At 49.9% G+C, this 12,500-nt stretch overlaps 1 protein-coding gene across 1 annotated transcript in view; it reads left to right on the plus strand.

Annotated features, from left to right (window-relative positions):
* The window catches only part of LOC139407403 (signal-induced proliferation-associated 1 like 1), a 60,821-nt gene that overhangs the window by 12,927 nt on the left and 35,394 nt on the right, over window positions 1-12,500 (plus strand). Inside the window, exons 8-9 of the mRNA XM_071151161.1 lie at window positions 3,916-4,019; window positions 4,353-4,510. Of these exons, the coding sequence (XP_071007262.1) occupies window positions 3,916-4,019; window positions 4,353-4,510 (262 nt within the window). The remainder of the gene's footprint in view (window positions 1-3,915; window positions 4,020-4,352; window positions 4,511-12,500) is intronic.

Genomic DNA, 12,500 nt, shown 5'->3' on the forward strand with positions numbered 1-12,500 from the left:
TAGACCCAGAACAGAGGGAATAGGACCCATTCATAGACCCAGAGCAGAGGGAATACAAAGTCACGGTATTGGAGTGACCATCACAAAGCCCTGACCTCAAGCCTATATAAAATTTGTGGGAAGAACTAAGAAAGCGTGTGCTAGCAAGGAGGCCTACAAACCTGACTCAGTTACACCAGCTCTGTCAGGAGGAATGGGCCAAAATTCACCCAACTTATTGTGGGGAGCTTGTGGAAGGCTACCTGAAACATTTGACCCAAGTTAAACAATTTTAAAGGCAATGCTACCAAATACTAATTGAGTATGTTAACTTCTGACCCACTGGGAATGTGATGAATGAAATAAAAGCTGAAATTAATTATTCTCTCTACTATTATTCTGACTTTTCACATTCTTAAAATAAAGCGGTGATCCTAACTGACCTAAGACAGGGAATTTTTACTTAATTAAATGTCAGGAATTGTGTTTGGCTAAAGGTGTATGTAAACTTCACACTTCAACTGTAGGTCCTGAATGACAGGAAGCTTGGCCCCAGTGATGTACTGGGCCGTATTCACTACCCTCTATAGCGCCTTATGGTTGGATGCTGAGCAGTTTCCATACCAGGCGGTGATGCAACTGGTCAGGATGCTCTCGATGGTGCAGCTGTAGAACCTTTTGAGGATCTGGGGACCCATGCCAAATCTTTTCAGTCTCCTGAGGGGAAAAGGTTTTGTCGTGCCCTCTTCATGACTGTCTTGGTGTGTTTGGACCATGAACTATAAGGACTACAATCGTGGCCAAATGTTTTGAGAATGACACACATTAAGTTTCACAAAGTTTGCTGCTTCAGTGTCTTCAGATGTTTTTGTCAGATGTTACTATGGAATACTGAAGTATAATTACAAGCATTTCATAAGTGTCAAATGCTTTTATTGAAAATTACATGAAATTGATCCTTCTTTTTCAATACCTCTGCAATCCACCCTGGCATGCTGTCAATTAACTTCTGGGCCACATCCTGACTGATGGCAGCCCATTCTTGCATAATCAATGCTTGGAGTTTGTCAGAATTTGTGGGTTTTTGTTTGTCCACCCGCCTCTTGAGGATTGACCACAAGTTCTCAATGGGATTAAGATCTGGGGAGTTTCCTGGCCATGGACCAAAATATCGATGCTTTGTTCCCCGAGCCACTTAGTTATCACTTTGGCCTTATGGCAAGGTGCTCCATCATGCTGGAAAAGGCATTGTTCATCACCAAACTGTTCCTGGACGGTTGGGAGAAGTTGCTCTCGGAGGATGTGTTGGTACCATTCTTTATTCATGGCTGTGTTCTTAGGCAAAATTGTGAGTGAGCCCACTCCCTTAGCTGAGAAGCAACCCCACACATGAATGGTCTCAGGATGCTTTACTGTTGGCATGACGCAGGACTGATGCTAGCGCTCACCTTGTCTTCTCCGGACAAGCTTTTTTCCGGATGCCCCAAACAATCGAAAAGGGGATTCATCAGAGAAAACGACTTTACCCCAGTCCTCAGTAGTCCAATCCCTGTACCTTTTGCAGAATATCAGTCTATCCCTGATGTTTTTCCTGGAGAGAAGTGGCTTCTTTGCTGCCCTTCTTGACACCAGGCCATCCTCCAAAAGTCTTGTACTGGTGGTGCCCCGATCCCCCAGCTGAATCAACTTTAGGAGAAGGCCTTGCCGCTTGCTGGACTTTCTTCACAACAATTGAACTGCTCTCCTTGATGTTCTTGATGATCCGATAAATGGTTGATATAGGTGCAATCACCTAAGCCCTTTTTGTGCAAAGCAATTATGACGGCACGTGTTTCCTTGCAGGTAACCATGGTTGACAGAGGAAGAACAATGATTCCAAGCCCCACCCTCCTTTTGAAACTTCCAGTCTGTTATTCGAACTCAATCAGCATGACAGAGTGATCTCCAGCCTTGTCCTCGTCAACACTCACACCTGTGTTAACGAGAGAATCACTGACATGATGTCAGCTGGTCCTTTTCTGGCAGGGCTGAAATGCAGTGGGATTCAGTTAATTTCGGATTCAGTTAATTTGCAATGCAAAGAGGGACTTTGCAATTCATCTGCTCACTCTTCATAACATTCTGGAGTATATGCAAATTGCCATCATACAAACTGAGGCAGCAGACTTTGTGAAAATTAATATTTGTGTCATTCTCAAAACTTTTGGCCACGACTGTATGAACCTGTCTGTCTAACTCTAGTTACTGTCTGTCTCTCCTCTAGCTGACTCCACAGGGACCCACTCCCTGTACACCACCTATAAGGACTATGAACCTGTCTGTCTAACTCTAGTTACTGTCTGTCTCTCCTCTAGCTGACTCCACAGGGACCCACTCCCTGTACACCACCTATAAGGACTATGAACCTGTCTGTCTAACTCTAGTTACTGTCTGTCTCTCCTCTAGCTGACTCCACAGGGACCCACTCCCTGTACACCACCTATAAGGACTATGAACCTGTCTGTCTAACTCTACTGTCTGTCTCTCCTCCAGCTGACTCCACAGGGACCCACTCCCTGTACACCACCTATAAGGACTATGAACCTGTCTGTCTAACTCTAGTTACTGTCTGTCTCTCCTCCAGCTGACTCCACAGGGACCCACTCCCTGTATACCACCTATAAGGACTACGAACCTGTCTGTCTAACTCTACTGTCTGTCTCTCCTCTAGCTGACTCCACAGGGACCCACTCCCTGTACACCACCTATAAGGACTATGAGCCTGTCTGTCTAACTCTACTGTCTGTCTCTCCTCCAGCTGACTCCACAGGGACCCACTCCCTGTACACCACCTATAAGGACTACGGACCTGTCTGTCTAACTCTACTGTCTGTCTCTCCTCCAGCTGACTCCACAGGGACCCACTCCCTGTACACCACCTATAAGGACTATGAGCCTGTCTGTCTAACTCTACTGTCTGTCTCTCCTCCAGCTGACTCCACAGGGACCCACTCCCTCTATACCACCTATAAGGACTACGAACCTGTCTGTCTAACTCTACTGTCTGTCTCTCCTCCAGCTGACTCCACAGGGACCCACTCCCTGTACACCACCTATAAGGACTATGAGCCTGTCTGTCTAACTCTACTGTCTGTCTCTCCTCCAGCTGACTCCACAGGGACCCACTCCCTGTATACCACCTATAAGGACTACGGACCTGTCTGTCTAACTCTACTGTCTGTCTGTCTCTCCTCCAGCTGACTCCACAGGGACCCACTCCCTGTACACCACCTATAAGGACTATGAACCTGTCTGTCTAACTCTACTGTCTGTCTCTCCTCCAGCTGACTCCACAGGGACCCACTCCCTGTACACCACCTATAAGGACTATGAGCCTGTCTGTCTAACTCTACTGTCTGTCTCTCCTCCAGCTGACTCCACAGGGACCCACTTCCTCTATACCACCTATAAGGACTACGAACCTGTCTGTCTAACTCTACTGTCTGTCTCTCCTCCAGCTGACTCCACAGGGACCCACTCCCTGTACACCACCTATACGGACTATGAGCCTGTCTGTTTAACTCTACTGTCTGTCTCTCCTCCAGCTGACTCCACAGGGACCCACTCCCTGTATACCACCTATAAGGACTACGGACCTGTCTGTCTAACTCTACTGTCTGTCTGTCTCTCCTCCAGCTGACTCCACAGGGACCCACTCCCTGTACACCACCTATAAGGACTATGAACCTGTCTGTCTAACTCTACTGTCTGTCTCTCCTCCAGCTGACTCCACAGGGACCCACTCCCTGTACACCACCTATAAGGACTACGGACCTGTCTGTCTAACTCTACTGTCTGTCTCTCCTCCAGCTGACTCCACAGGGACCCACTCCCTGTACACCACCTATAAGGACTACGGACCTGTCTGTCTAACTCTACTGTCTGTCTCTCCTCCAGCTGACTCCACAGGGACCCACTCCCTGTACACCACCTATAAGGACTACGAGGTGATGTTTCATGTCTCCACCATGCTGCCCTACACACCCAACAACAAACAACAGGTCTGTGTTGGTACGGTTGAATTTGTAACACTTTCAAATGAACCCAGTTAATAAAGTAAATAACAGGGTGGTTGTAGTTCGGTGAGCCGTTGTAGTGACTCGCTGTGAAGCCAAGATGGCCCCTCATTTCAGTGTCCTGTTTTCTCTGTCATTCCAACGCAATGATTTTTTTTTTTTTTTTTAGTGTCACATTCTACAGTCATTGATGGATTGTAAAGACATATGTTTTTCTTGTTGTTCAAATGTCTTTGCTGCGAGTTTACCGTTGTTGTCTGTCCCCCCCCCTCCCCCCCTGTTGTGTCTGCCCCCCCCGTTGTGTCTTTCTCCTCACAGCTCCTGAGGAAGCGTCACATAGGAAATGACATAGTGACCATCGTATTCCAGGAGCCTGGGGCTCAACCCTTCACCCCTAAGAACATACGCTCTCACTTCCAACACGTGTTCGTAGTGGTGAGAGCACATCAACCCTGCTCTGACAACACCACTTACAGGTGAGTGGAATGTCTAACACACACACACAACCTGTTGGAGGTAGACCTACTGCAGTACAGTTCAGGGGAACAGTGGGTTAACTGTCTTGTTCAGGGGAACAGTGGGTTGTTCAGGGGACCAGTGGGTTGTTCAGGGGACCAGTGGGTTAACTGCCTTGTTCAGGGGAACAGTGGGTTAACTGTCTTGTTCAGGGGAACAGTGGTTTAAACTGCCTTGTTCAGGGGAACAGTGGGTTGTTCAGGGGACCAGTGGGTTAACTGTCTTGTTCAGGGGAACAGTGGGTTAACTGCCTTGTTCAGGGGAACAGTGGGTTAACTGCCTTGTTCAGGGGAACAGTGGGTTAACTGCCTTGTTCAGGGGAACAGTGGGTTAACTGCCTTGTTCAGGGGAACAGTGGGTTAACTGCCTTGTTCAGGGGAACAGTGGGTTAACTGCCTTGTTCAGGGGAACAGTGGGTTAACTGCCTTGTTCAGGGGAACAGTGGGTTAACTGCCTTGTTCAGGGGAACAGTGGGTTAACTGCCTTGTTCAGGGGAACAGTGGGTTAACTGCCTTGTTCAGGGGAACAGTGGGTTAACTGCCTTGTTTAGGGGAACAGTGGGTTAACTGCCTTGTTCAGGGGAACAGTGGGGGAACAGTGGGTTAACTGCCTTGTTCGGGGGAACAGTGGGTTAACTGCCTTGTTCAGGGGAACAGTGGGTTAACTGCCTTGTTCAGGGGAACAGTAGGTTAACTGCCTTGTTCATGGGAACAGTGGGTTAACTGTCTTGTTCAGGGGAACAGTGGGTTAACTGCCTTGTTCGGGGGAACAGTGGGTTAACTGCCTTGTTCGGGGGAACAGTGGGTTAACTGCCTTGTTCATGGGAACAGTGGGTTAACTACCTTGTTCAGGGGAACAGTGGGTTAACTGCCTTGTTCAGGGGAACAGTGGGTTAACTGCCTTGTTCAGGGGAACAGTGGGTTAACTGCCTTGTTCGGGGGAACAGTGGGTTAACTGCCTTGTTCAGGGGAACAGTGGGTTAACTGTCTTGTTCAGGGGAACAGTGGGTTAACTGTCTTGTTCAGGGGAACAGTGGGTTAACTGCCTTGTTCAGGGGAACAGTGGGTTAACTGTCTTGTTCAGGGGAACAGTGGGTTAACTGCCTTGTTCAGGGGAACAGTGGGTTAACTGCCTTGTTCAGGGGAACAGTGGGTTAACTGCCTTGTTCAGGGGAACAGTGGGTTAACTGCCTTGTTCAGGGGAACAGTGGGTTAACTGCCTTGTTCAGGGGAACAGTGGGTTAACTGCCTTGTTCAGGGGAACAGTGGGTTAACTGCCTTGTTCAGGGGAACAGTGGGTTAACTGCCTTGTTCAGGGGAACAGTGGGTTAACTGCCTTGTTCAGGGGAACAGTGGGTTAACTGCCTTGTTCAGGGGAACAGTGGGTTAACTGCCTTGTTCAGGGGAACAGTGGGTTAACTGCCTTGTTCAGGGGAACAGTGGGTTAACTGCCTTGTTCAGGGGAACAGTGGGTTAACTGCCTTGTTTAGGGGAACAGTGGGTTAACTGCCTTGTTCAGGGGAACAGTGGGGGAACAGTGGGTTAACTGCCTTGTTCGGGGGAACAGTGGGTTAACTGCCTTGTTCGGGGGAACAGTGGGTTAACTGCCTTGTTCAGGGGAACAGTGGGTTAACTGCCTTGTTCAGGGGAACAGTAGGTTAACTGCCTTGTTCATGGGAACAGTGGGTTAACTGTCTTGTTCAGGGGAACAGTGGGTTAACTGCCTTGTTCAGGGGAACAGTGGGTTAACTGCCTTGTTTAGGGGAACAGTGGGTTAACTGCCTTGTTCAGGGGAACAGTGGGGGAACAGTGGGTTAACTGCCTTGTTCGGGGGAACAGTGGGTTAACTGCCTTGTTCGGGGGAACAGTGGGTTAACTGCCTTGTTCGGGGGAACAGTGGGTTAACTGCCTTGTTCAGGGGAACAGTGGGTTAACTGCCTTGTTCAGGGGAACAGTAGGTTAACTGCCTTGTTCATGGGAACAGTGGGTTAACTGTCTTGTTCAGGGGAACAGTGGGTTAACTGCCTTGTTCGGGGGAACAGTGGGTTAACTGCCTTGTTCAGGGGAACAGTGGGTTAACTGCCTTGTTCAGGGGAACAGTGGGTTAACTGCCTTGTTCGGGGGAACAGTGGGTTAACTGCCTTGTTCGGGGGAACAGTGGGTTAACTGCCTTGTTCAGGGGAACAGTGGGTTAACTGTCTTGTTCAGGGGAACAGTGGGTTAACTGTCTTGTTCAGGGGAACAGTGGGTTAACTGCCTTGTTCAGGGGAACAGTGGGTTAACTGCCTTGTTCAGGGGAACAGTGGGTTAACTGTCTTGTTCAGGGGAACAGTGGGTTAACTGTCTTGTTCAGGGGAACAGTGGGTTAACTGTCTTGTTCGGGGGAACAGTGGGTTAACTGCCTTGTTCGGGGGAACAGTGGGTTAACTGCCTTGTTCAGGGGAACAGTGGGTTAACTGTCTTGTTCAGGGGAACAGTGGGTTAACTGTCTTGTTCAGGGGAACAGTGGGTTAACTGCCTTGTTCAGGGGAACAGTGGGTTAACTGTCTTGTTCAGGGGAACAGTGGGTTAACTGTCTTGTTCAGGGGAACAGTGGGTTAACTGCCTTGTTCAGGGGAACAGTGGGTTAACTGCCTTGTTCAGGGGAACAGTGGGTTAACTGCCTTGTTCAGGGGAACAGTGGGTTAACTGTCTTGTTCAGGGGAACAGTGGGTTAACTGCCTTGTTCAGGGGAACAGTGGGTTAACTGCCTTGTTCAGGGGAACAGTGGGTTAACTGTCTTGTTCAGGGGAACAGTGGGTTAACTGTCTTGTTCAGGGGGACAGTGGGTTAACTGCCTTGTTCAGGGGAACAGTGGGTTAACTGCCTTGTTCAGGGGGCAGAACGACAGATTTTTGCTTTGTCAGCTCTGGGATTCGATCCAGCAATCTTTTGGTTACTGGCCCAACGCTCTAACCACTAGGCTACCTGCAACCCCCTCTTCCCTCTACTCAGCCTCCTCTTCCCTCGACTCAGCCTCCTCTTCCCTCGACTCAGCCTCCTCTTCTCTCTACTTGTCCTCTTCCCTCTACTCGTCCTCCTCTTCTCTCTACTTGTCCTCTTCCCTCTACTCGTCCTCCTCTTCCCTCTTCTCGTCCTTCTCTTCCCTCTTCTCGTCCTCCTCTTCTCTACTCAGCCTCCCCTCGACTCAGCCTCCTCTTCCCTCGACTCAGCCTCCTCTTCCTTCGACTCAGCCTCCTCTTCCCTCTTCTCGTCCTCCTCTTCTCTCTACTCAGCCTCCTCTTCCCTCGACTCAGCCTCCTCTTCCCTCGACTCAGCCTCCTCTTCCCTCGACTCAGCCTCCTCTTCCCTCGACTCAGCCTCCTCTTCCCTCTACTCAGCCTCCTCTTCCCTCTACTCAGCCTCCTCTTCCCTCTACTCAGCCTCCTCTTCCCTCTACTCAGCCTTCTCTTCCCTCTACTCAGCCTCCCATTCCAGCACCTAGAATAAAGTGCATTCAGGCCCGTTTCTGTGAACATCTTCTTCTTGCTTCAGCACTCTAGGTAATATGATGCATCACTCTTTATGTTCGTATCGCTGAGTGTTGAAATAAAACAGTCTGGGGCAGTTTCCTCCTCCAAGACCGTGTGTCCCTAACTGACTCCTGTCTATCCCTCTGAGACCTCCTTTAAGGCTTTGTTAACTAACACACACACACACGCACGCGTGCTCGCAGTCGGCAAGAGATGTTAATGAAAGGAGAAATAATTGCTTGTTTCCTTCCAGCTTCTCCTCTGGGAGTGAGACTTCATGATGAGAACAGTATCATCTGTCCATTTACACTTTCTCTCTGTTTTCTTGTTTTCTACCTCTCTCGCTATAATGATCTATTTCTCCCTCTCCCTGCTCTCCCCCTCCATCTCTCTCTCTCCTCTTCTCTTCCCTCCTCTCTCTCTCACTTCTATCTCTCTCTCTCACTTCTATCTCTCTCTCACTTCTATCTCTCTCTCTCACTTCTATCTCTCTCTCTCCTATCTCTCTCTCTCTCCTATCTCTCTCTCCTATCTCTCTCTCTCTCTCTCCTATCTCTCTCTCTCCTATCTCTCTCTCATCTCTCTCTCTCTCTCTATCCTTCCTCATCCTTCTCTCCTGTCTCCCGCTCTCTCTCTTTCTCCATCTTGTTAATAGCTGTTAGGGTTTATTGTGTGACCTGGTTCTCTGTGGGGTTCCTGCCTGCTGTACACAAAGCTGTAGATTGGCATAGGGAAGATACAATAGCTTGACACACACCCTGCTTTCCAACCAGATGTAGGACTGTACCGGCCTGCACACAATGGCCACCTCCTGCCCCTCCTCTCTCTTCCACCATCATGTCACTAAATAGGGTCTAGTGGGATGGAGGGTCTAGTGGGATGGGGGGCCTAGTGGGATGGAGGGCCTAGTGGGATGGAGGGCCTAGTGGGATGGGGGGGTCTAGTGGGATGGGGGGGGTCTAGTGGGATGGGGGGGCCTAGTGGGATGGAGGGCCTAGTGGGATGGAGGGCCTAGTGGGATGGGGGGTCTAGTGGGGTGGGGGGTCTAGTTTGATGGATGGTTTAGTGGGATGGAGGGTCTAGTGGGATGGAGGGTCTAGTGGGATGGGGGTCTAGTGGGATGGGGGGCCTAGTGGGATGGAGGGCCTAGTGGGATGGAGGGTCTAGTGGGATGGGGGGCCTAGTGGGATGGGGGGTCTAGTGGGATGGAGGGCCTAGTGGGATGGGGGGGTCTAGTGGGATGGAGGGCCTAGTGGGATGGAGGGCCTAGTGGGATGGAGGGCCTAGTGGGATGGAGGGCCTAGTGGGATGGAGGGTTTAGGAAGTATGGATGTCTATTTATTATTGACAACCAACTAATGTGTTTGGGACAGTAAAGCCTTTGTGAAGCATGGAAGGTCATGCTATTATCCCTGTGGTGTTGTTCCTCGATTTAACATGACAGGCTATTCATCTCTATATTCTGGAAAATATGTTTCAGACCAACAATAATACTGTGTGGTTGAGGCTTATGGGAGTGTCCTGATCTAGTATGGGAGTGTCCTGATCTAGTATGGGAGTGTCCTGACCTAGTATGGGAGTACCCTGATATAGTATGGGAGTGTCCTGACCTAGTATGGGAGTGTCCTGACCTAGTATGGGAGTGTCCTGACCTAGTATGGGAGTGTCCTGATCTAGTATGGGAGTGTCCTGACCTAGTATGGGAGTGTCCTGACCTAGTATGGGAGTGTCCTGACCTAGTATGGGAGTGTCCTGACCTAGTATGGGAGTGTCCTGACCTAGTATGGGAGTGTCCTGACCTAGTATGGGAGTGTCCTGACCTAGTATGGGAGTGTCCTGACCTAGTATGGGAGTGTCCTGACCTAATATGGGAGTGTCCTGATCTAGTATGGGAGTGTCCTGATCTAGTATGGGAGTGTCCTGACCTAATATGGGAGTGTCCTGACCTAGTATGGGAATATCCTGACCTAATATGGGAGTGTCCTGACCTAGTATGGGAGTGTCCTGACCTAGTATGGGAATATCCTGACCTAGTATGGGAGTGTCCTGACCTAGTATGGGAGTGTCCTGACCTAGTATGGGAGTGTCCTGACCTAGTATGGGAGTGTCCTGATCTAGTATGGCTGTGTCCTGACCTAGTATGGGAGTGTCCTGACCTAGTATGGGAGTGTCCTGACCTAGTATGGGAGTGTCCTGACCTAGTATGGGAGTGTCCTGACCTAGTATGGGAGTGTCCTGACCTAGTATGGGAGTGTCCTGACCTAGTATGGGAGTGTCCTGATCTAGTATGGGAGTGTCCTGACCTAGTACGGGAGTGTCCTGACCTAGTACGGGAGTGTCCTGACCTAGTACCGGAGTGTCCTGACCTAGTACCGGAGTGTCCTGATCTAGTATGGGAGTGTCCTGACCTAATATGGGAGTGTCCTGACCTAGTATGGGAGTGTCCTGACCTAGTATGGGAGTGTCCTGACCTAGTATGGGAATGTCCTGACCTAACATGGGAGTGTCCTGACCTAGTATGGGAGTGTCCTGACCTAGTATGGGAGTGTCCTGACCTAGTATGGGAGTGTCCTGACCTAGTATGGGAGTGTCCTGACCTAGTATGGGAGTGTCCTGACCTAATATGGGAGTGTCCTGACCTAGTATGGGAGTGTCCTGATCTAGTATGGGAGTGTCCTGACCTAGTATGGGAGTGTCCTGACCTAATATGGGAGTGTCCTGACCTAGTATGGGAATGTCCTGACCTAATATGGGAGTGTCCTGACCTAATATGGGAGTGTCCTGACCTAGTATGGGAGTGTCCTGACCTAGTATGGGAGTGTCCTGACCTAGTATGGGAGTGTCCTGACCTAATATGGGAGTGTCCTGACCTAGTATGGGAATGTCCTGACCTAGTATGGGAGTGTCCTGACCTAGTATGGGAGTGTCCTGACCTAGTATGGCTGTGTCCTGACCTAGTAGGGGAGTGTCCTGACCTAGTATGGGAGTGTCCTGACCTAGTATGGGAGTGTCCTGACCTAGTATGTGAGTGTCCTGACCTAGTATGGGAGTGTCCTGACCTAGTATGGGAGTGTCCTGACCTAGTATGGCTGTGTCCTGACCTAGTATGGCTGTGTCCTGACCTAATATGGCTGTGTCCTGACCTAGTATGGCTGTGTCCTGACCTAGTATGGCTGTGTCCTGACCTAGTATGGCTGTGTCCTGACCTAATATGGCTGTGTCCTGACCTAATATGGCTGTGTCCTGACATAATATGGCTGTGTCCTGACCTAATATGGGAGTGTCCTGACCTAGTATGGGAGTGTCCTGACCTAGTATGGGAGTGTCCTGACCTAGTATGGCTGTGTCCTGACCTAATATGGGAGTGTCCTGACCTAGTATGGGAGTGTCCTGACCTAATATGGCTGTGTCCTGACCTAATATGGCTGTGTCCTGACCTAATATGGGAGTGTCCTGACCTAGTATGGGAGGGTCCTGACCTAGTATGGCTGTGTCCTGACCTAGTATGGCTGTGTCCTGACCTAGTATGGCTGTGTCCTGACCTAGTATGGCTGTGTCCTGACCTAGTATGGGAGTGTCCTGACCTAATATGGCTGTGTCCTGACCTAGTACGGGAGTGTCCTGACCTAGTACGGGAGTGTCCTGACCTAGTACGGGAGTGTCCTGACCTAGTACGGGAGTGTCCTGACCTAGTACGGGAGTGTCCTGACCTAGTACGGGAGTGTCCTGATCTAGTACGGGAGTGTCCTGACCTAGTACGGGAGTGTCCTGATCTAGTATGGGAGTGTCCTGATCTAGTATGGGAGTGTCCTGATCTAGTATGGGAGTGTCCTGATCTAGTATGGGAGTGTCCTGATCTAGTATGGGAGTGTCGTGACCTAGTTTGGGATTGTCGTGACCTAGTTTGGGAGTGTCGTGACCTAGTTTGGGAGTACCCTGGCCTAGTATGGGAGTACCCTGACCTAGTATGGGAGTGTCCTGACCTAGTATGGGAGTGTCCTGACCTAGTATGGGAGTACCCTGACCTAGTATGGGAGTGTCCTGACCTAGTATGGGAGTACAGATTCAATGTGGAGGCTATATACAGGGGGTACCAGTACAGAGTCAATGTGGAGGCTATCATACAGGGGGTACTGGTACAGAGTCAATGTGGAGGCTATATACAGGGGGTACCGGTAGAGTCAATGTGGAGGCTATATACAGGAGGTACCAGTACAGAGTCAATGTGGAGGCTATATACAGGGGGTAAAGGTACAGAGTCAATGTGGAGGCTATATACAGGGGGTACCAGTACAGAGTCAATGTGGAGGCTATATACAGGGGGTACCGGTACAGAGTCAATGTGGAGACTATATACAGGGGGTACCGGTACAGAGTCAATGTGGACGCTATATACAGACGCTATATACAGGGGGTACCGGTACAGAGTCATTGTGGAG

This window comes from Oncorhynchus clarkii, chromosome 4, assembly GCF_045791955.1.
Source record: "Oncorhynchus clarkii lewisi isolate Uvic-CL-2024 chromosome 4, UVic_Ocla_1.0, whole genome shotgun sequence".
Classification (NCBI taxonomy): Eukaryota; Metazoa; Chordata; class Actinopteri; order Salmoniformes; family Salmonidae; genus Oncorhynchus; species Oncorhynchus clarkii.